This window comes from Oryctolagus cuniculus, chromosome X (genome assembly GCF_051225735.1).
Source record: "Oryctolagus cuniculus isolate XC-2025 breed Fujian yellow rabbit chromosome X, ASM5122573v1, whole genome shotgun sequence".
Classification (NCBI taxonomy): Eukaryota; Metazoa; Chordata; class Mammalia; order Lagomorpha; family Leporidae; genus Oryctolagus; species Oryctolagus cuniculus.
Genome location: NC_142888.1, coordinates 91240207 through 91265033, shown reverse-complemented (window position 1 = coordinate 91265033; position 24827 = coordinate 91240207). Strand labels below are relative to the sequence as shown.

The 24827-nt window shown below is 46.4% G+C and overlaps 1 protein-coding gene across 36 annotated transcripts in view; it reads right to left on the bottom strand.

Moving 5' to 3' along the window:
- TRMT2B (tRNA methyltransferase 2B) overlaps positions 1 to 24827 on the bottom strand; it is a 123187-nt gene that overhangs the window by 65761 nt on the left and 32599 nt on the right. For 20 of the 36 annotated variants that reach the window (XR_016228159.1, XR_016228160.1, XR_011385543.2 and 17 more), the window contains one exon: positions 21201 to 21385. Coding sequence is in view for 14 of the 36 variants with exons in the window: in XM_089324520.1 (XP_089180646.1) it covers positions 21259 to 21385 (127 nt within the window). In the remaining 22 variants the exon portion in view is untranslated. Of the gene's footprint in view, positions 1 to 20609; positions 21386 to 24827 lie in introns of those variants that run through there. The other 16 variants (XR_016228165.1, XR_016228164.1, XM_089324520.1 and 13 more) reach the window with 1 other exon arrangement.

The following is a 24827-nucleotide window of genomic DNA, read 5'->3' as shown; positions in this document are numbered from 1 at the left end:
TAGTTCATCACGAGGCACCCATTAGGAGGTGGCAGAACTGGTTTCAGCTTGTTTTTCTAAGTGTATTATTTATTTGAGAGGAACAGAGAGACAGCAAGAGCATGAGTAAGCAAGAGAACGCTCCCATCTGCTGATTCACTCCCCCAATGCTTGCATCACCCAGAGCTGAAGCTGGAAACCAGAACAAAGTCCAGGTCTCCCATGTGGGTAGCAGAAACCCAATTACTTGAGCCATCAGCATTGCCTCCCAAGGCCTGCATTTAATAGGAATCTAAGGAGCTGGGAATCAAACCTAGGGACTCCAATGTTCCGGGATATGGACAGTTTAACCAGTATTTTCTTTCAGATTTACTTTATTTGAAAAGCAGATTTACAGAGACAGAGACAGAGATCTTCCATCCTCTGGTTCACTCCAAAAGGCTGCACCAGGCTGAAGCCAGGAGCCAGAAACTTCATTGGGTCTCCCACGTAGGTGGCAGGGGCCCAAGCACTTGGGGCATGTTCTGCTGCTTTCTCAGGTGAATTAGCAAGAAGCTGGATCAGAAGTAGAGCAGGGGCCGACACTGTGGCGTAGCAGGCAAAGCCACCACCCACAGCACTGGCATCCCATATGGGTGCCAATTCCAAGTCCTAGCCGCTCCGCTTCCAATTGAGCTGCCTGCTGATGTACCTGGGAAAGCAGTGGAAGATGGCCCAAATGCTTGGGCCCCTACACCCACATGAGACACCTGGAGGAAGCTCCCGGCTCCTGGCTTCGGATCTGTGCGACTCTGGCCTTTGCGGCCATCTAGGGAATAAACCAGCCAAGTCCTGCCTGCTCCACTTCCGATCCAGCTCGATGCTGATGAGCCTGGGGAAGCAGTGGAAGATGGCCCAAAGGCTTGGGTCCCAGAACCCATGTGGGAGACCCGGAAGAAGCTCCTGGCTTCAGATCGGCCCAGCTCGGGCTGTTGTGGCCATTTGGACAAACTTTCTTTTTTTCTCTCTCTCTCCGACTCTGCCTTTCAAATAAATAAATAAATGTTAAAAAAAAAAAAAAGGCAGTAGAACAGCTGGGACTCAAACTAGCACCCATATGGGATGCTGACATTGCAGATGGCCACAATGCCAGCCCCAATCAGCAGCCTTAACAGCCAGGTTAAATGCCTGTCCCAGAACTAGCTTTCAAATGAGGATCCACCTTTTAGTTCTCCTGTATACCATCTCATCAAGCAGTTAAAAACCAATTAACCCATAACTGCTGCAAAGGAAAAGAAACTGCCCAGACAGATCCATCTTTCAACCCTATCTGAAAGGTCTGACACTGCCTAAGACTGCGTCATTTGCTCTTATCTGTAAAGCAGCCACCACAGGCACCTTAGGGATCTTTGACAGGATCCCGACAGGCTCAGCTTATGAGTCACAAAGCTAGAAGGAACCTTACAGAGCCTCTAGCTGGAGGCATGGAAAACATCGGCCCATGGGCTAGGGAAGGCCCACAACATCATTTGGCCAGGTCCTGCCAAGGCAACTGCATGTGAGACTTGAAATTCAATCAACCTCTAGCAAGCTAATTTTTAAATTGATCATCTTTTTATGGCTCACAAATGATGCAATAAATATCCAAAAGGTCCCTGGCAGAGAAAAGGTTCCCACCCTTGTCCTAGCCCGACTCCCAGGAACCTGGGGTACAGAGAAGAGACTTGCCGGACATGCTGCAGCAGAACGTTGGCAGAGCTGCTCCTACAACCCAGATCTCCCGCATGCCCAAGCCAGAACTCCACTCTGTCCAAAGACTCGGTGTCCTGTCTGGGTCTGCCGTGGCTGCTCAGCCCATCCACTTTCCTCCAATTTGCCTGCTAATGAGGCTGGAGAACTTCACTGGTAGTCACCCTCACATGGGGATTCAGGAAATCTGTCTACCCAAGAGTTATATCAGACGAAAGATCACAATTCAGCAAGCCAAGGTTCATAAGAGAACTGCAGCACCCTCCTTTCTCTTTCCACAGACAGACAACTTTCTCAGCCACGGGGGGGGGGGGGGGGGGGGGGGGGTGCGGGGGGGCATGGAAATCTGAGCAGGGTAAAGAATTCAGGCAGAACAACCTCCAACAGGACTGAGTTTTATTTAGTACACCAGTGCACTTCCCCTTGTGCAATGTATGTGTCCCTGGGTGTCAACCAAACTTTCCCACATAGAATCTACCAACCAGAGAATGCTATTTAAAGAATCTGCCCTCCAAAGGCTCAGCATTGTGGTACAGCAGGTTAAGAAGCTACTTGTACTTCCAGCATCCCACATGAGTGCTGGTTCAAGATCTGGCTGCTCCACTTCTGATCCAACTCTCTGCTAATGCATCTGGGAAAGCAGTGTAGGATGGCCTAGGTGCTTGGAACCTTGGCACCCACATAGGAGACCCAGATAAAGTTCCAGGCTCCAGTCATTGACATGGCCCAGCAATACCTATTTCCAGCCATTTGAGGAATGAACCAGTGGATGGAGGATCCCTCTCTCTCTCTCTCCTCTGTCTCTGTAACTTTGACTTTCAAATAAATAAATGAATCTTTAAAAAAGAAAAAAAATTCCCTCTCCCCTCTAACACAGCCAATATACCTTTATTCAGGTAAAGGAAAAATACTTTTTGAGTGCATCTTCCTTTTGTTGTTCTAACCTGTTAATGTACTTTGCTAATCCCATATCAAGCTGGGTGTAGACAGGAGGAACAGGACTTACCTCACAGGATTGCTGTTTAAAGGGAATAAGCCCTACAACAGTGTTTAGCGTCGTGCCCAACGCAGCTTTAGTAGCGCATTAAATGTTGGCTATTGTGATGACTGAAGGGAAAAGCTAGGAGAGGTCACTACAGAGCTATTCCCCCACACCTGTCTCCGACTTCTGGGAGAACAACCCAAAGAGCAATGGCTTAGATTCTCAAGTACAGAGACTACAGAGAATTGAAGGTAATTATAACCACTGCCTCTCACCTCCTCCTCTTTGTTTTTTTTTTTTAAGATTAATTTATTTACTTATAAGTCAGAGTTACACAGAGAGAGGCAAAAACAGAGAGAGAGACAGAGGTCTTCCATCCACTGGTTCACTCCCCAATTGGCCACAACAGTTGAAGCTAAGCCAGTCCTAAGTCAGGAGCCAGGAGCTTCCTCCAGGTCTCCCATACGGATGCAGGGGCCCAAGGACTTGGGCCATCTTCCACTACTTTCGCAAGCCATAGCAGAGAGCTGGATTGGAAGTAGAGCAGCCGGAATTGAACTGGCACCCTTATGGGATGCTGGCACTGCAGGTCTTGAGCCCAAGGGGAAAATTTTTTTAAAATATTTATTTCAATGAATGGCAGAATTACAGAAAGGGAGAACCCTTCATCCACTGGTTCACTCCCCAAATGGCTGCAATGGCCAGGGCTGGGCCAGATTGAAGCCATGAGCCTGGAACTCCATCCAGGTCTCCCATGTGGCTACAGAGCCCTTAGTACTTAGGTCATCTTCCACTGCTTTCCCAGGCACCTTAGCAGGGAGCTGGATCAGAAGCAGAACAGCCAGGACTCAATCTGGCACAGAGGGAAACTTTTCTTTTTTAAATTTTTTTAAATGCTGACTCCCTGTGGACTTAAAGCCATATTTGAAGCTACTTTTATTGTTTGGTTGGTTAAGATTTATTTATTTATTTAAAAGGCAGAGTTACAGAAATGTAGAGGCAGAGAGGGAGAAATAAGTCTTCCATTCACTGGTTCAAATGGCTACAACCGCCGGAGCTGGGCCAAGCCAAAGCCAGGAGACAGGAACTTCTTCCAGGTCTCCCATACAGATGCAGGGGCCCAAGGACTTGGACCATCTACTGCTTTCCCAGGCCATAGCAGAGAACTAGATCAGAAGTGGAGCAGCCAGGACTCGATCCGGCACCCATATGGGATGCCGGCACTGCAGGCGGCAGCTTTACCTGCTACACCACCGTGCTGGCCCCAGGAAAATTTTCTTAAAGAGCATGCAGCTGCCATGGGGTCTCCCTTTAGTTGTGTCTTAGCCTGCCTCCAGAAAGTTCAGAGCCTACCTCTTATCAGAAGCACTTTGACAGTAGAGTTAGAAACATACCAGGGGATTCGAATTCAATCCCATCAAGGTGGCATGTACCAATGCCAACTCACTAGTCCCAGTGATCAATTTCTGTTCACAATTGATCATAATGATAGGACTAAGAACCAAAGGGAGCACATAAACAAGAATAGTGTCTGCAAATACTAGCTGATAGAATCAAAAAGGGAGAGAATGATCCAACATGGGAAGTGAGATACACAGCAGACCCATAGAATGGCAAATGTCCTAACAGCACTCTGGCCTCAGAATCAGCCCTTAAGGCATGCGGATCCGGCTGAAATGCCCATGAGAGTATTTCAGGCATGGAAAGCCAAGACACTCTGGGGGAAGAAAAAAACCTAAATGAAAGATCTCCGTGAGTGAGATCCCAGTGGAAAGAATGGGTCATCAAAGAAGGAGGTACCTTTCTCTGAAGGGAGGAGAGAACTTCCACTTTGACCATGGCCTTGTCTAAAAATTATCAGAGTCAGTGAACTCAGGGGGCTTCCATAGCCTTGGCAGCTCATGACAAGAGCCTAGGGTGATTACTGAGGCCATAAACAAGAGTGTCAATTTGTTAAGTCAACAACAGGAGTCACTGTGCACTTACTCCTCATGTAGGATCTTTGTCCTTAGTGTGCTGTACATTGAGATTTAATGCTATAACTAGTACTCAAACAGTATTTTTCACTTTATGTTTCTGTGTGGGAGCAAACTGTTGAAATCTTTACTTAATGGATGCTAAACTGATCTTCTGTATATAAAGAGAATTGAAAATGAATCTTGATGTGAATGGAAGGGGAGAGGGAGTGGATAAGGGGAGGGTTGCGGGTTGGAGGGACGTTATGGGGGGGAAGCCATTGTAATCAATATTCTGTACTTTGGAAATTTATATTCATTAAATAAAAGTTAAAAAAAAAAAAAAAGAAGCACTTTGAGCATACGATCCTGCCCATCATTCAATAAGCCCCACATGGCTCAGGGTACTTGCCTATTTTGTCCTTCAAGAATTCACTATGCAATGGGAAGTTAGCCTAGCAGTTAAATCTCCCACATCCCATATCAGAGTACCTGGGTTCAATTTCCAACTCCAGTTCCTTCTTCCAGTTCCTGTTAATGCAGACCCTGGGAGGCAGCAGTGATGGCTCAAGTAATTGGGTTCCTGCCTTCCACATGAGAGAACTAGATAGAGTTCCCTCCTAACTCCCGCCATTGCAGGCATTTGGGAGTGAACCAGTACATGGAGTTCTCTCTCTCTGCCCCTCTCAAATACATAGACACATAAAATTTTAAAAAGCAAGTTTAAAGAAAAATTCCCTGTAAGGCTCTCAATGGTTTCCTCTCTTGTATAGCAGTCCATGTTGATTCTTCCTACCAGTATTACCGTCAGCAGGGCTGCTGACTAGTCTGAACCCAGAGAAACTGGCAGTCACATAGTCAGCACACAATAAAGGATAAGAAAGAACAGTGGTAGGGCCGGCACAGTGGCGCAATAGGATGAGGCTCTGCCTGCAGCACCAGCATCCAATATGGATGCCGGTTCTAGTCCCAGCTGCTCCTCTTCCAATAAAGCTCTCTGCTGTGGCTGGGAGGGCAGTGGAAGATGGCCCAAGTCCTTGGGCCCCTGCACTCATGTGGAAGACAGGGAAGAGGCACCTGGCTCCTGGCTTCGGATCGGCACAGCTCCGGCCATTGCAGCCATTTGGAGAGTGAACCAATGGAGGGAGGACCTTTCTCTCTGTCTCTCCCTCTCACTGTCTGTAACTCTACCTCTCAAATAAACAAATTAAATATTTAAAAAATTAAAAAATAAACATTATCCACAAACTTTCTGAAGAACCTCAGTAAACCCCCCAGAGATTTGAGTGCAGGATGCTTGGGCCAATTCAGCTGTGTTTTGAACATCACTCTTCCTTCCCATAACCTCTATGAAGGCAGGTGCTATTGGCCAGATGTGACAATCAAGTGCACCAAACACAACATCATTCTTCTCAGAAGCCTGCCAACTAGTTGTTTTTTTTTTTTTTTTTTAAGATTTATTTACTTGCAAGTCAGAGTTACACAGAAAGAAAGAGAGGGAGAGAAAGAAAGAGAGAGGTCTTCCATCCACCAGTTCACTCTCCAGATGGCCACAATAGCCACAGCTGAGCCAGGCTGAAGGCAAGAGCCAGAAGCTCCATCCAGATTTCCCACGAGAGTGGCAGGGGCCCAGGCACTTGGACCATCTTCTGTTGTTTTTCCCAGACCATTAGCAAGGATCTGGATCGAAAATGGAGCAGGTGGGACACAAACTGGCACTCATACAGGATACCAGTCAGCTTCCCAACTAATATTTTTAACCGTGTAATTGGCCATAGCTGGCATAGAGGCCAAGCCTGGACTCCCAGTTTTTGTTGCTCAACCCTGTAAATCATTTATTGGAATATCAAAACATAGATTTCTTTTTTTTTTTAAGATTTACTTTACTTATTTAGAGCAAGAGGGGCCAGTACTATGGCATAATGGGTAAAGCTGCTGCCTACAGTGCCAGCATCCCATATGGGCGCTGTTTCAAGTCCCAGTTGTTCCACTTCGATCCAGCTCTCTGCTGTGGCCTGGGAAAACAGCAGAGGCCCAAGTCCTTGGGCCCCTGCACCAGCGTGGGAGACCCAGAAGAAGCTCCTAGTTCCTGGCTTTGGCTCGGTCCAGCTCCGGCCTTTGCAGCCATTTGGGGAGTGAATCAGCAGGTGGAAGATCTCTGTCTCTCTGCCTCTGCCTCTGCCTCTCCCTTGCTGTAACTCTGCCTTTCAAATATATAAATAAATCTTTTTTTATTTGACAGGTAGAGTGGACAGTGAGAGAGAGAGACAGACAGAAAGGTCTTCCTTTGCCATTGGTTCACCCTCCAATGGCTGCCTCAGCCAGTGCGCTGCAGCTGGTGCACCGCACTGATCCGAAGCCAGGAGCCAGGTGCTTCTCCTGGTCTCCCATGGGGTGCAGGGCCCAAGCACCTGGGCCATCCTCCACTGCACTCCCTGGCCACAGCAGAGAGCTGGCCTGGAAGAGGGGCAACCAGGATAGAATCCAGCGCCCCGGCTGGGACTAGAACCCGGTGTGCCGGCGCTGCAGGCGGAGGATTAGCCTAGTGAGCTGCGGCGCCAGCCCAAATATATAAATAAATCTTTAGGGGCCGGCACTGTGGCGCAGCAGGTTAATGCCCTGGCCTAAAGCGCTGACATCCCATATGGGCGCCAGTTCAAGTCCCAGCTGCTCCACTTCTGATCCAGCTCTGCTATGGCCTGGGAAAGCAGTAGAGGATGGCCCAAGTGCTTGGGCCCCTGCACCCGCGTGGGAGACCCGGAAGAAGCTCCTGGCTCCTGGCTTCAAATTGGCACAGCTCCGGCCGTTGTGGCCAACTGGGTAGTAAACCACCAGATGGAAGACCTCTCTCTCTGCCTCTTCTCTCTCTGTATACTCTGACTTTCAAATAAATAAATAAATCTTTTTAAAAAATCTTTTAAAAAAAGCAGAGCGAGAGAGAGAAAGAGGGTCAGAGACAAACAGAGAGAGACAAATAGACAGAGACAGAGACATCTTCCATCAGCAGGTTCACTGCCCAGATGGCTGCAATGCCCCAGGCTGTGACAGGCAGAAGCCAGGAGCAGAAGCTTAATCTGGGTCTCCCACGTGGGTAGCAGGACTCCAAATACTTGGGCCATCACCTACTGTTGTTTCCCAGGCATATTAGCAGGGAGCTGCATTGAAAACCGAGCAGCCAGGACTCGAACCAGTGCTCCTATAGGATGCCAGTGCCACAGGCAGTGGCTTAACCTGCTGCACGACCCTGGCTCCCAAAACTTGGGTTTCTGACAGAAGGGACTGTAGACAACAAGAGCTGACACCCAACATTCCAGAACTTGAGATGGTCCCTGTTGTTGGGATACACGTTCCTGGTGTGCCTGTTCCAGGTTGTTGTCCCATGAGGAAAGAATTCAAAGCAAGGACTTCGGTAAAATGTATTAAAGGCAGCAGGATTGTTGCAAAGTCAAGGTGAGTTCACCTTCAGCCATCAATGTGGGTAACCTCATGAGGAAAGACACTCACCATGAGAGGGCCAGAAAGAGAAAAGTGGAATCAGAGGAATCAGAGAGAGCTCCCTCGGTTTAGTGGACCCCCTTTATGGGGTATAGCCTGGTGCCCTCATCTAATATTTAAATGGGATGGGGTTTGGGCAGGGTGTAATACACATGATGACCCCTGGCAACATTTTGTGGGGTCTCCACGTGGAGCTCAGTGTACACACGCTCCTCGGGGCATATTCATGGTGCTGGGGGACACTTGGGTGCGTCCCTGGAAAGTAGGTGTGCTGGACTGGCACGCAAGGGGAGTAGAGTTAGGATGCCGGGCTAGAGATGGAAACTGCAGAAACTTCTAGCCCTTTTATCCCGACGGCTTGCCTGGCCCACATCAGTCCCCTCACCTCACTTCATTCTCCCAGATACACCTAGAGCTACAGCTCTCGCACCACTGACCTGAGCCTTATTTCTTCAGCTGCAATAACCCCTTCTCCCACTGCTGTTGCCTTTCTCTTATGGCAAGCTCTGTTGGGAAAGACAGGTGACAGTTTTATCCCAGGCGTGGAGAGAAAGCAGCAGACACTTCCTGCTGTGGGCATGCAGGTAACAGCGGCTCAGGGTCAGGGCTGTGAGAGTCAGGAGGCTTATCCTTCTGCCTCTGAGCCTGGGAAGTACCTGGCTCAGATCCAAGGCAGTAACGGGAGGTTCTGCCACTGGGTGGTGGTGAGCCAAGCCATGTTAACAAAGCACTCAGACTGAGCTGTGCACTGATGACTCAGGAATCCCACACGATCCCACGCCCATGCTAGTCGCCATTTTCAGAAATTAAAATAGACTCCTGGTACTAAGAGACAGCAGGCCCTTAGGTCTGCTCAGAGACAATGAGCCCAGTCCTAAGAACTGGCACGCCAGGCGATACAAAGGAATGGTACACAGCCATTAAAGACGGCAATCATGTGCACTGTGTGGGTGCAAACGGGAATGTGAAATAATGTTAAGTGAAACCCGCAGAAGCAGAAGGAGCAGGCACACCTGCTGATCACAACTATGAAGAGCACACAAAAAAGGGTGCATCGCTGAAGAACTTCTGAGAACAAAGAACAGCACAGTGCTTTTAAATTGCACATCCCTCCCAACATGTTTTAATAATACATGTTTTTTAAATTACCATGCTGCTCATACTAGGTGACAGAGGCACCTGCCTTTTAGCTGCCACAGGACATAACCCCACAAATCACCAGATACCAGGACTAGAGAACAGGACACAGAGGAGGCTGTTGCTTTAACTTGGGCCAGAATGTCCTGTTTCCCTGCCCTTTGTGTTCTGGGCACCCTACTGGAACCCAATTACCATTCTAGGTTTAATGCCACAGTGAGAAGAAGCTCCTTCCAAACCCTAGGCTGAACAAACAACATGAACATACTAGTTTAGGAAAACAGATTTCAACGTCCTTTAAGTCAGTCTGGCTGCTGTGTTTTGAACTCGGCTCACTTACACTGAAAGGTACTTTTTTTTTTTTTTTGGATAGGTTGCTAGAAGTTTCTCTGCAAAAGAATCCCTACATGCTACCCCTCTTAGCACTTTGTCATGGATACTACATAGTCAAACACACCTTCATATCTGGGTGTCTTGGTAAGTAAAATTCTTGCCCTTGAGCCCTGGCCTCAACACCTACCTAGACATGGCTTTTCTTTTTTTTCTAAATATTTATTTATTTGAAAGGCAGAGTCAGAGAGAGAGACACACACACCCAGAGATCTTCTGTCTGCTGGTTCCTTCCCCAGATGGCTACAAAAGCCAATGCTGGGCCAGGCCAAAGACAGGAACCAAGAGCTTCATCTGGGTCTCCTACATGGGTAGCAGGGGCCCAAGCCCTTGGATCATCTTCCACTGCTTTTCCCAGGCCATTAGCAGGGAGCTGGATGAGAAGTGAAGCAGCTGGGACATGAACCAGCACCCAGATGGGATGCTGGGATTGCAAGCAGTAGCTTTCCTTGGGATGTTACAGCGTCAGCCCCAATACAGTTTTTCTAGAATTAGCTTTTAGTCAGTATGTTTAGTTTTGAAAATACTATACTTTGGGTTTTTTTGATTGGCATTTTGAACTGATTTGAGATTTACTGAAGAACTGTAAATAGAGTAGAGTTTATATATACCCTTCACCCAGCCTCCTCTAATGCTAACAACTTAACTACCTCTGGCACATTGGTCAAAACTACCCTGTTGGCTTCCCAGACATCAGACTTCACTGAAGATGGACAGCCAGATTCCTTATGCTGACTACCTAGTGGTTCTCCTGCCTGCCTATGAGAATCCCCCAGCATGGAGTCACCTCACCAGAGAGTACACCACCCAGCTACAACAATGAGCTGAGCCAGTTTCTGCCCCGAATCGTCACACTGAGGAAGCCTCCTGGAGTGGGGCTGGGATTTAACATCCGAGGAGGAGAGGCCTCACAGCCAGGCATCTTCATCTGCAAGGTGATTCCTGACTCCGACGCACGTCAAGCAGGACTTCAGGATGCCGACCGAGTACTAGCTATGGATAACGTGCATTTGCAAGCTACTGAGCACAGCAAGGCTGTGGAGATACTGAAGACAGCCCGTGAAATCAGTGCCTGTGTCATCGCCAAAAAGAGAGCACCGTGTACTACAGAGTTGCATCCCACAGCCCTCCATGAGGAACCTGGCAGGATGAGCTGGCCAGGCCCAAAGGAAGTCACCTGAGACATTCTCTCAGCCCCTCCCTGGCAGAGTGGAGTGGGGACACGCAGACAGCTAGCCAACTGTCACTCAAACTGCACCGGACTTTTACTACCCTAGTATGCTAGGTGAGCTTCATACACTTGAGAGACTCCCAGGAGACACTTGCCCTTCCTCTTCCTGTTCTTGCAAAAAAAAAAAAAAAGTGGAAAGCAAAATACTATCCCATTAACATTAGTATAACGCTACTCACTAAACTGTAGACATCATTCAGACTTCACTACCTTTCCCACTGATGTCCTTTTTCTGCTTAGGATCTGATGCAGGATTCCACACAGCACTTATGTCTGCTTACTTTTTTGAAAAACCCACCCCTAGAACCAAGTTTCCTCTGAGGAAGTCAAAAGGGCAAGCTAGCAGGTGTTCTGAGCCATCAGCGAACCTGAGTTCTTTCCTCCTGAAGGGAACTCCATCGCTTCTATACCAAAGCCCTTGATCCATGACATCTCGTCACAGCTATTTTCAGAAAACATGTCTGACATTACACTACTCACAGGAGAACAAAGGGATTTGACAAGTGCGTTATTTTTAGCAACCAATATTATGAGGGTGAGAAAATAAGAGGGCTGGCCTTCCCTGTTTTCTATGCTTCATTTTTCTTCGAAATGCATTTAAACTTTTCACTAGAAGTTGTAACACTGGAGTAGAACATAAATGCTGAGAAACACCCACACAAACAGGGAAGGGACTCTTTCCAATGTCTGTTTGGCTTTGTTTGCCTAAAATTAAGTACCAGGGCTGGTGTTGTAGCACAGCAGGTTAAGCTACCATTTGCAAGGCCAGCATTCCTTATTGGAGTGCTGCTGCAAGTTCTAGCTGCTCCACTTCCAACCCAGCTCCTTAGGAAAGACCCTGGGAAGGCAACAGAATATGGCCCAAATACTTGGAGCCAACTGCCACCCATATGGGAGACCCAGAAGAAGCTCCTGGCTCTTGGCTTCAGCCTGGCCCAGCCACGGTTGTTGCGGCCATTTGGGGAGTGAACCATGGGATGGAAAATCTCTCTCTGTAAGTCTACTTCTCAAATAAATAAATCTTTAAAAATAAATAAATAAAATTAAGTACCAGCTAACGAGGGTGGGACTCAGGATTTTTTGACTTCATATAGTGTGAAAATGATATACATTCAGCAGAAACTGTACTCTGAATTCTGAATTTTGGTCTTTTCCTGGGCTGGCAGTACGGAGTCTGATTCTGTCTCATGGTACTAGCCAGTCATTCGTGTGATCATAAGGGTGAACAACCAAGACCCTACGGTGTGCTGTTTCCAAGCAAAGATGTTCACTAGGTGAGGTGTTTCAGATACATTTTTTAAAGATTTATTTATTTATTTGAAAGGCAGAGTGACAGAGATAGCTTTTATCTGCTGATTCACTCCCCAAATGGCCACAACAGCTAGGACTAGGCTGGGCAGGACTCAGGAGCCAGGAATCTATCTGGGTCTCCCAGCCAGGTGGTAGCAGCCCAAGTACTTGAACCATCCTTCATTAGCAGGGAGTGGGACCAGAAGGGAGCAGCTGAGACTTGAACAAGTGCTCTGATATAGGATGCTGGCATTGTAGGTGGCAGCTTAACCCACTGCACCAAAACACCAACCCCTCAAACACATTTTTGACTTATGATATTTTCAAGTTACCATTGGTTTATCAGGACCTAACCTCAATGTAAGTTAACGAACATCTGTACCACCATTCCCCTTATTTTATGAGGACAGGGTGACAAAGTGTTGGAGAGAATAAGTTGCCTGATGTCACACAGCATGTAAGTGATGGAGACAGGATTCAAGCTCAGGTCGTCTGATCCCAAAGCCACTCCTCTTGCCCAGGATACTATATTGCCTCCCTGAGCACCTGCCACATGTCAGACACTCCTAGGTGTGAGAGGTACAACAGCAACCAAGGTATAGCCCTAAGTTTCTCAAATCTTACAGCCTATTGGAGGAAATAACAAAGTATAATATCACTCTCTCTTCTTCTCAGCTATCTCTTGGCTTGGTTACAAGTAAAGGTAATCAGAGAATGCAAATATCCCTGGGGCATTTCAATGTGCAGATAAGTTTGGAGCCAGAGACCTAATGAGGATCATAACTCAGGCTACAGAGTTGAATCACCTTGGGGATCTTTTAAAAATCCAGATATTCGGGAGCCGGCACTGTGGCGCAGCAGGTGGGGCTACCGCCTGCAGTGCCGGCATCCTGTATGGGCCCTGCTTCAAGTCCCGGCTGCTCCACTTCCAATATGGCTCTCTGCTGTGGCCTAGGAAGGTAGCGGAGGATGGCCCGGGTCCTTCGGCTCCTGCACCAACATAGGAGACCCTGAAGAGGCTCCTGGCTCCTGGCTTCGGATCAGGGCAGCTCCGGCAATACGTATGACAAGCCCCACTTTCAGCACACCCACCAAAATAACCGCAGGGGTGGCGGGAAAGGAAGTGCTTTCCAGGATGAAAACCTTTGCAAAGGACTGCAAATCAACGCTCCAAACACCTGGGAAGGTCCAGGCGAGGAGGAAGTAGAAAAGCAAGCTACATGTCATACGTATTGCCTAGCTAGTTAATTTCTATGTAATACTCAATGTGTGCGCTTTGACTCATTATGTCAACTCCTGGGCTTGGAGACGAAAATTCTAGACAGGGGCTGGCGCTGTGGCGCAGCAGATTAACGCCCTGGCCTGAGGCGCTGGCATCCCATATGGGCACCGGTTCTAGTCCCAGCTGCTCCTCTTCAGATCCATCTCTCTGCTGTGGCCTGGGAAAGCAGTAGAAGATGGCCCAAGTCCTTGGGCCTCTGCATCCGCGTGGCAGACCTGGAAGAAGCTCCTGGCTCCTGGTTTCGGATCGGCGCAGCTCCAGCCTTTGCGGCCATCTGGGAGTGGACCACTGGATGGAAGACCTCTCTGTCTGTCTCTACCTCTCTCTGTAACTCTTTCAAATAAATAAATAAATCTTAAAAAAAAAAAACCCCTAGACAGTAATTCTCACCCCAGGAATTCTATCAGAGTCATGTGGAAAGCTTGGAATATGATGATGCCAGGGCCACACCCACAACAAATCAAATCAGAATCTCCGAGGAGACAATCCCATGATCCTGCTTTTAAAAGGCCCTGGGGCGGGGGGGGGGGGGGGCTAGTGCTGTGGCATAGCAGGTTAAGCCTCTGCCTATGGCACCGGCATCCCATATGGGCACCAGTTCAAGTCCCAGCTGCTCTACTTTTGATCCTGCTCCCTGCTATGGCCTGGGAAAGTAGTAGAACATGGCCCAAGTCCTTGGGCTCCTGCACTTGCATAGGAGACCTGGAAGAAGCTCATAGCCATTTGGGCAATAAACTAGCTAGCTCTCTACTCTTTCTCTCCAACCACCCACCCTTGTCTAACTCTGCCTCTCAAATAAATAAGTCTTAAAAAAAAAAAAGGTCCTCAAGTGTTCTAACTAACGTGCAGTCAGTGGCTCCCAAACTTGAATATGCATCAGAATCACCTATAGGACATGATAAGCAGACTGCTGAGCCCTACACTCAATGTTCCTAATTCACATGGCATGGAGCCTGTACGCTTGGAGTTTTTAAAAATTAATTTATTTATTTGAAAGGCAGAGTTACAGAGAGAGGGGGGGAGAGACAGAGATCTTGTATCTACTGGTTCACTCCCCAAAGGGTGGCATCAGCCAGGGCTGGGCCAGGCCAAAGCAAGGAGCCAGGAGCTTCTTCCATGTCTCCCATGTGGTGCAGGGGATCAAGTACTTGGTACCTCTTCTGCTGCTTTTCCCAGCTGGACTGAAGCAGTTAGGACTTGAGCCAGCACCCATATAGGATGCTGGTGGCTGCAGGCAGCAGTTTAACTCACCACACCACAATGCCAGCCCTGCAAATTTGGATTTCTAAGAAGCACCTGAGTGCTTGGCTCAGGGCTACACCTTGCTGCTGCTGCTGGTCCAAAACTAGACTTGGGTAGGTAAAGCTTGACCTAGGCCACTGGTTCTTCACTTAGGCTGCACATTAGAATCATTGGGGGGGTATTAAAAATACTGATGCCTGAGCACTTCCCTAAACCAATTAAATTAAAATGTATGGGGTCCAAGCATTGGCATTTTTTAATTGCTTTCCAGATGATACTAATGTCAAGTTTGTGATCCACTGCCATAGACCCACACACACATTTTACAGCTAGAAGAGATCATTTAAATAGAAATTCTTAACTATCCTGGGAATCTACAGCTACCTCAGTTACTACTGATCTCCATATCCCGACTCCAATTTCCATGATTCTTCCTCAATCTTTACTGTGTAGTAACAATGTGATCAATTTAGGGTGACCAACTTGTCCCAGTTTGCCTAAGATGTTCCCAGTTATTAGCACTGGAAAATTCCAAGCCTCAGGAAAATCAGGACAGTTGGTCACTATACAAATGTTTTGTAGCTCATAGACTAGAATACAGTACACTCATAGATTGTGCTTCTAACACCCAACTTCCAGATTTTGGTTTCTAAACACCATTCTGCATTAAAAGAAACCAGAGCTCATTGGATATGGCTGATTCCAGGACTGGGGAAAGGAAAATGTAGGGTGAGTCTCGGAATCCTGTGCCAGAATCTAAGAAAGTGCTTGAAGATTAAGAGAGCTGTATGTAAAAGACATGGGAACGAGTCTGACTCCTGCCTGCGAAACTGGGGAAAATCTGAGCATCTAAAATAACTGAACAATGGAAAACACTGAATTCAAATAAGAAAAAACACTGAATCAAGTGACATTAAAGAATAAAAAAACACTCCTTTGCCACCACTGAAAATAACTATTACTTCAACTTCTTGCTCAGAAAATTGAGTTTCTGGAGTTCACACCCTACAGATAAGGCAAAGTTCACCACTACCACTACAGAAGAATGGCAGCTAATAAACGCAGATTGAATGACAGAATCAGGAAATCATTACTTTGCAATCCCTAATTAAAGGACTGACTGATGAGTTAGAAAATAAATTTTAACAATTTGAAAAGAATCACTGAATCAGGGAATAGTAATGGATGGATGCTAAAAGTTTAGATGAGAGGTTGCTAGGAAACAGGATAGTCACACAACATCAAAATAACACTCCACAAATGCCTTGTTAATTACAAAGGGGAAATTGCAAGGAGAGTTCTGAGGGCCATCACCTTTCCTAAGAGTGGATAACTGACATTTTGCCCTTCCTGATGGGTTATGACGTAAAGTACACAGTAGCACTTAAGAAGTATTCTTGTCAACTGTGTTTTCATCTGAAGCAAATCATGCCACTACACCCAACTTCAGTTTATCAGAAAGTCAGGGGCAGGAAGAAGGAGTTAAACACTGCCATGGGTAAATGAACCACTCTGGTGTGCGAGGGACTGTCGTGTTGCCCTGGGTGCAGGATCAGTGCTCAAACTGGAAATGTCCCAAGCAAACCAGAAGAGTTGGTCACCTGCAATCAGACAAATCCATCCTGTGGGGCAGATCTCTGGGCTCCAAAAAGTCAGTGCCTTGAAAACATAAGAGGAAGAGACTGTCCTATGTTAAAAGAGATGAAAGAGACACAACCAGTGAATGTAGCATGTGAACTGCTATAGAAGACATTTTGGGAATAGCTGTGGGAATTGAAAATAGAGCCACGCCACAAAGGCAGTCCATAGATGTAAATGAACTACATCACTAAGCACCCTGTTTAATTCAGCTGCCATCTGTGTGTGTGCGTGTGTGTGTGTGTGCGGCTGTGTGATGTGTGCTACTGTGACACACACTCTGGGGCAAGCTCCTTATCTCCCTTGTGAACATTAGGTTGTCTGAAGACCGTACTTCTGGAAGCCCTGGACTACATATTACATAATATTAGTGAAGACTGGTGAGGTATTCATTTTCTTAGCTGGGTTTATGGTGTCAGTGTTATATAGAAAAATGATCTATGCTTAGATATGCTGAGGTACACAACTTAACTTTCAACTGGTTTATTAAAAAACATACACACATAGACAAAAAAATACAGCAAAATGTTATTTGTTGAATAAAAAACAGGTATGTGGATATGTGACTTGGGCCAAATTCCACTGCTTTCCTAGGAGGCCATAGCAGAGAGCTGGATTGGAAGAAGAGCAGCCAGGACATGAAACAGCACCCATATGGGATGCCAGCACCATAGGCAGAGGCTTAACCTACTATGCCACAGTGCCAGCCCGTTGTTTTTATGTTTTTGAAAACTTTCAGAATCAAAAAAGGAAGCATGATTCTAGCATCATCTTACAGGATATAAAGCACTAACAAAATTATCAACATGCTGATTGTCCATAGCCAAATCTATTTTTATTTCTTCATTAGCTCTTCATTGAGGGAGGAAATCTAAGCTAAAAACAGAGATGGGGCCGGCACTGTGGCACAGCAGGTTAAGACACAGCCTGTGATGCAGACATTCCACACGGGCTCTGGTTTGACTCTCAGCTGCTCCTCTGCCAATCCGGCTCCCTGCTAATGCACCTGGGAAAGCAGCGGAGGATGGCCCAGGTCCATGGGCCCCTGCACCCACATGAGAGACCAGGAAGAAGCTCCTGGTCCTTGGCTTCAGCCTGGTCCAGTCCCGGACACTTGTGGTCATTTGGGGAGTGAAGAAGCTGATGGAAGATCTCTCTCAGTCTCTTTCTCTCTCTGAAACTCTGCCTTTCAAATAAGAAATCAATGTCTTGAAAAAAATAAAAAAAAATTTAAAAACCAGAAAGATGAGTAGATTTAGCCAAGAAGTGGTAGAGAAAAGAGCAATCCAAATGCAGGGAACCAAACGTGAAAAGAACCAGCACGGAAGACGTTTGTCCTTTTCAGGGAAAGGAATTTGAAGTATACAAAGAAATGGGACGCCTCAGATTATGAAGTGGCTTCCAAGCTTTATGAATCATTTGGGACTTAATTTCAAAAGCAGTAAGAAGCTAATGACAGATTTTAAACCATGGAGAAACACAACGAGATCTGCATTTCGGGAAAAATCACTGTGGATGTAGAGTGCAAATCAAGGGGAAAGCGGCATCAGCCGGGGAGACGGCTCTTGCGGAAATCATCTGCTGAGAGATGATGGTGGCCCGCAGGGATGGCAATTCAGTGACAAATTGGATGGGAGCAGTAGGACAGGGAGACTCAGAAATCATTTCCAGGCTCCTGGCTGTGGTGACTGCGCAGATTGGTGCACTCATTTAAGATTAGAGTCAGAGGAGGAAGGACAGGCTTATGGGAAAGATGCGAAGCGTTCAACATTAGACATGTCGAACTGGGCATGTCTAGAAAATAGCAAGATAGAATCTACCTTGTGGGCAGCTGGACAGGGGAATGGTAAAGAGAACTCTGGGTTTTGACTGAGATAGGGGAACAAGGGAGGGGGAAAAATAGAGTTGCTTTTTAAAATGCTTCCATCATAAACATAGATAGTAATATAACCCCATTACGTAAAATTAATAAGCAAACAGAAAAAAACTCATCTGATTACCATAAACCAACAGTTTGATCATTTTAAATTACTTCCTTCTAGTTTTTTAATGGGTATTATACTGTATATAATATGCATGTATATATGTGTGTACATATCAAAGTCAGGAGCCATGAACTCAATCTGGGTCTCCCACGTGGTGGGGCGGGTACCCAAGTACTTGGGCCACCTTCCACTGCCTTCCCAGGGTGTGCATTAACAAGAAGCTGGAATTGCGAGCCACAGCAGCTGAGACTTGAACCAGGGCTCCCATAATGTGATTTCAGCACTGCAGGAGGTGGCTTACCCCACAGTGCTACAGCACCAGTCCCTATTTGACATCTTAATAAAACCTTCCTGGCTGTGCTCAGAAGGTGCCTTTCAAATGCGAACTGACCAATTCAGAGCATCACCTACCCTAACTAGCCCTTCAAACCCAGGAGACAATGCTCCTCTCAATCACCCAGGGCCAGGAACCAGACAACTAGGAACCACCCATGCAGCTTAGAGCTCACAGCAATTATTCAAACTAGCCTGCCCTGCCATGCCTTTCCCCAGGAAATCCTAATAAAGGCAGTAGCCTAAACCTTCCCCTTGCATCTGTCTTCTGCCTCCTGACTGCCCTGGTGGCTCTAGTGTGTGACTCTGTGCAGTGTGCCATGCCTCCTGTCTTTAGGAGCTATCAGCTTGCTTTCTGGGCCCCCTCTGGTGTTCTCTTGTTGCCCTAGCTGACTGATCATCTCATAAAAGAATACAAGGGGCCAACACTGTGGCACAGGTTAATCATCCGCCTCCGGCACCGGCATCCCATGTGGACACCAGTTCTAGTCTCGGCTGCTCCTCTTCCAATCCAGCTCTCTGCTATGGCCTGAGAAAGCAGTGAAAGATGCCCCAAGCGCTTGGGCCCCTGCACCCATGTGGAAGACCCAGAAGAAGCTCCTGGCTCCTGGCTTCAGATCAGCCCACCTCCAGCTGTTGAGGCCATTTGGGGACTGAACCAGTGGATGGAAGACCTCTCTCTCTGTCTCTCCCTGTCACTTTCTGTAGATCTACCTCTCAAATAAATAATTTTAAAAAGAATAATACAAAACATTATACAGTAGCTTTAACAGCCGTTTTTTTCTAAGGAGGAGCCTTCTCTAGAAATATTCAGAAGTAAGAAGAGTTAAAAAAGCTAGTTGAGGGGTAGGTAGTGTGACAGAGTTGGTAAGACTGCTGCCATACTGCAGCAGCATCCACTATGGGCATCATTTCGAGTCCTGGCTGCTCCACTTCCAATCCCGGCCCCTGCTAATGTGCCAGGGAAAGCAGTTGAGGATGGCCCAAGAGCTGAGGTCCCTGTACCCAGAAGGGAGACCAGGAAGAACCTACTGATTCCTGGCTTCAGAACAGCCCAGCTCTATACATTGCAGCCATCTGGGGAGTAAACTAGCAGATGGAAGATCTCTCTCTACCTCTTTTTCTCTGTAAATTCTGCCTTTCAAAGAAATAAATAAATCTTAAAAAAAAAGCCAGCTGAAAGGCACTCAGTCAATAGTTAAGATACTAGTGGGACCAGTGCTGTGGCTTAGTGGGTAAAACTGCCACCTTCAGTGTAGGCATCCCATATGGGCACCGGTTCAAGTCCTGGCTGCTCCACTTCCAATCCAGCTCTCTGCTATGGCCTGGGAAAGCATTGGACAATGGCCAAGTGCCTGGGACCCTGCACCCACGTGGGAGACCCAGAAGAAGCACCTGGCTCCTGGCTTTGGATCAGTGAAACTCCAGCCATTGAGGCCATTTGGGGAGTGAACCTGCAGATGGAAGATCTATCTCTGCCTCTGCCCCTCTATAACTCTGCCTTTCAAATCATAAGTAAATAAGTCTTTAAAACAAAAAAGATACTAGCTAAAATGCCCATGGCCCCCATCAGAGTACCTGGATTCAACACCCAGCTCTAACTCCTGACTCCAGCCTCCCTGAGAGGCAGTAGTGATGGCTCAAGCACCTGGGTCCCCATGGGAGAGACTGGGATTGAGTTCTCAGCTCCCAGCTACAGCCCAGTCCAGCCCCGGCTATTGTGGGAGTTTGGGGAGTGAACCAGCAGATGGGCACTCACATTGTCTGTTTCTGTCACATGAATAAGTTTTTAAATACTAGCTGACCCGATATCATTTTGTAAATTAGAGAAGGCTCACTAAGTTAAATGTCCTTAGCCACTAAAAAATTCAAAACTAAGTCTTGTTAGGCAAGTATCTAAGAATTCTAGAACTGAAGAAATCACAGACCAGAGAACACTGAATATATTCAGATAACCAGTTCTCAATATCCACTTTATTGTAGACATACTATTCTAGGATTCTAGAGCTTTGTGTCTCCGTACTACGAAGTGCAATTATTCATATTCAGTCCCTTCTTTGAAAATCTCCTTTCTCCTTCCATAGGTGAGAGCTAAGCGCTACTACTGCTCCTAGGGATAATCTTCTCAAAAGGCATTCTAGAAGCCTCAAAACAGAAAACTCCAAGGAATGAACCTCTGCTGACGAGGACTCAGTCACTGTGGCAATCACTTCACAGCTTCTTCTGCTTTGTAAAAAGCTAAACTTGTTTCTAGTTCTACTTCATGAACTCTAAAGTCTGAAAACATCCAAAAACAGTCAAGTCTCTGAGCAAACGCACAGACCCCAGGAGTAAAATCAGAACAGTCCAGATCCAGGGCCAAGGAGTGGAGAGCAGTGAAAACAAGGAAAACCGGCAGGTGTGCCAGAGAACCTGCTACCTAAGGTTCAACCTGCCTCAGACAGGAGGCCAACCACGTTCTTCCTGCTCACAGGCCAAGGATGGCTTTCCTAGGGAATGCTCCCAGGGCCTGCCATGCAGCAATAAGCCAAACCTGCAAGTTTCTGAAACTTCTGCCTTAGCAAATCGCCTGCAGTCTTCCAGGAGGCTGCTCATCGTGTGCAGAGGAGGGCCAGCTCGCAGTGTGCGGTGTGGGGAAACAAGTCCACGGGTACAGCTTGTCTCAGGACAAAAGGTTCGCCGAGGAGCTTCTTAGCGGAGTCTGGAGGACAGCACAGCCTGGAGAAACAGATCATAAAATCAGTTCCCACAAACAAAAGAGCCTACAAGAGCACAACTGCCTACAGTGTCAGCCCTGCCTTTGTGCTCCACAGGCCCTCTATTTCTCACTTAGCCAGCACTGATTGTATCTAATGTAACTTGTTTCTTCACCATATTACTTGCTGCAGTATCTTTTTGAGGGTAGAAATGAGACAAAAACTGCTTTTCATTCATTCATCTCTGTGTTCCCAGAATGAGACAGAAAGTGTGAAATTTTCACACACTAGTTAATTATCCAGCTGACAGAAGAGAGTGCTCTCAGGCCAGCGCTGTGGCATACCAAGTAACGCCTCTGCCTGTAGCCCCAGCATCCCGTATGGGCACCAGTTCAAGTCCCAGCTACTCCTCTTTTGATCCAGCTCTCTGCTATGGCCTGAGAAAGCAGTGCAAAATAACCCAAGTCCTTGGGCCCCTGCACCCACATAGGAGACACAGAAAAACCTCCAGGCTCTTGGCTTCAGATAGGTTCAGCTGTGGCTGTTGCAGTCTTTTGGGGGAGTGAACCAGCAGATGGAAGACCTAACACTCTCTCTCCCTCTGCCTCTCTGTAACTCTGCATTTCAAATAAATAAATAAAATCTCTTAAAATATAAAAAAAGGCACTTGCTCACATGCTCTCCCTGGATTTTGAAATAAACGTTTATAAATTTTTATTAAAGATTTGTTCATTTATTTGAAAGTCAGAGTTACACAGGGAAAGAAGGAAGGGCAGAGAGACAGGTCCTCAATCTGCTGGTTCACTCCCCAATTGGACACAATGGTCGGAGCTGCACCAATTGGAAGCCAGGAGCCAGGAGCTTCTTCCTGGTCTCCCACATGGGTGCAGGGGCCCAAGGACTTGCGCCATCTTCTACTGCCATAGCAGGCCATAGCAGAGCTGGATCGGAAGAGGAGCAGCCGGGACTTGAACCGGCGCCCATATGCGATGCCAGCACTGCAAGAGGCGGCTTTATCCACTACGCCACAGCGCTGGCCCCTAAGCAAAACTTTTTTATTTTATTTTATTTATTTTTTTATTTTTTGACAGGCAGAGTGGACAGTGAGAGAGAGAGACAGAGAGAAAGGTAGCAAAACTTTTTAAAGATTAATTTTTTATTTATTTGAAAGGCAGAGTTACAGAGGGGGAGGGGGAAATAAAGAGAGAGAGGACTTCCATTAGCTGGTTACACTCCCCAAATGGCTACAATGGCCGGGGCTGGGGCAGGACAAATCCAAGAGCCAGGAACTTTACGTGCATGCATGGGCCCTCTGCTGCTGCTTTCCCTGCTGGATCAGAAGTGAAGCAATCAGGACTCAACTGAAGTCCATATGGGATGCCGTCCACTGCAGGTAGATGCTTAACCCTCTACACCACAGTGCCGGCCCCAAAATAAACAATTTTTTTTAAAACTCAGTAATACAACCCAATGGGGGCCAGCATTATGTTATAACAGGTGAAGTGGCAAGCCACAATTTGGGCACCAGCTCAAGACCTGGCTGCTCTGCTTTCAATCCATCTCCCTGCTAATCCAACTGTACACACATAGACCAGGAAGAAGCTTCTGGCTCTGGCCTGGCTCAGCCCTGACCACTGTAACCATTTGAGGAGTGAACCAGTGGATGGAAGATCTCTCACTCTCTAACTCTGCCTTTCAAATAAATAAATAAATCTTTAAACAGACAAGAAAGGAAACAGATAACTGAATTAAAAATAGGTAAAAGTGGGCCAGCACTGTGGCAAAGCGGGTAAAGCTGCTGTCTGCAATGCCAGCATCCCATATGGGTGCCAGTGCAAGACTTGACTGCTCCACTTCCAGTCCAGCTCTCTGCTATGGCCTGGGAAAGCAGAAGATGGTCCAAGTCCTTGGGCCCTTGCACCCTTGTGGGAGACCTCAAAGAACCTCCTGGCTCCTGGCTTGGTATCGGCCCAGCTCTGGCTGTTGATGCCATCTGCAGAGTGAACCCGCGGATAAAAGACACCTCCCTTCCTCCCTCTCTCTCTCTCTCTCTCTCTTTCTCTCTCTCTCTCTCTCTCTGCTTCTGCCTATCTATAACTCTTTCAGATAAATAAATAAATCTTTAAAAAAATTTTTTTCTAAAAATAAGCAAAGCATTGAAATAGACATTTCTCCAAAGATTTTTTTAATGGCCAATAAGCACATGAAAAAAATGCTAAACAGCATTAGCCACTGGGGAAACACAAATGAAAACCACAATGAGCTATCACTTCTCACGCACTATAATCAAATAGATAATAACAAGGTTTGGTGAGGGTATGGAAAAACTAGAACACTCATACACTGTTGCTAGAAATATAAATTGGTACAGTTAGTTTGGAAACAGACTTGTAGCTCCTTAAAAGGTAAAAATAGCATAGACCCAATAAATCCACTCCGAGGCGTCTGCCCAGCAAAAATGAATATGTATGTCCACACAAAAACTTGCCCATGAGTGGTCATGCAGCAGCATTATTCTTACCAGCCAGAAGTGAAAACAATCCAAATGCCCACAAACTGACAAGTGGCCCAATAAAATGTGGTATGCCCACACAATGAAGTATTATTCCTTTCTATGACCATAAGAATGAATGATACATACTAAAACATGAATAAATCTTGTAAATATGATTCTATGTGAAAAAAAGACGGATGCAAACAACCACATATTCTTATGACTCCATTTATAGGAAATACCCAGTACAGGCAAATCTAGAGAGTCAGAAAGTAGATTACTGGTTGCCTAGGGACAGTGGGGTGGGGAAAAATGTGGAGTGACTACGTGATACAGGGTTTCGTTTTGAGATAATGAAAATGTCCTGGAATTAGAGAGTAGAGACAGTTACACAAGTCTGAGAACATATCAAAACTCATTAAATTGTACAATTTAAATACGTGAATTGATATATGAATCATATCTCAGTAGAGCTGTTATAAAAAATAACATGTCTTAGAGATCTTTCCTTATCAGTACATGGAGAATGGAGAACATCACCTTTTTTTTTTTTTTTTGAATAGCAACACGATGTTCTGTTGAATGGTACTACAGTTTGAACATGATTTGCCACCCGCACAATGACCTTTAAACACGACAGTCTTATGTTAATGATTAATGGATTAATGTTAACAGTCGATGGATTAAGAGTGGAAGCTCCTTACCAGAAGGTAGTTTTTGAGAGTGCTCGTTATATCAACAAGCTTGCTCCCTATCTCACTCTGCTTCCAAGCTCGCCAAGTGACCATTTCTCTGTACACACACTTGTCATTGTCAGCCATCCGATCTTAGACTGTGAACCTCCAAAACCATGAGCCACAATAAACCTTATTCCTTTGTAAGTAGTTTCTTTAAAATATTTTAGTTAAAGAAGGAATGTTAGATAGATACAGCACAGTTGTTTCAATCAATTCCTCACTGATGAGTTTTG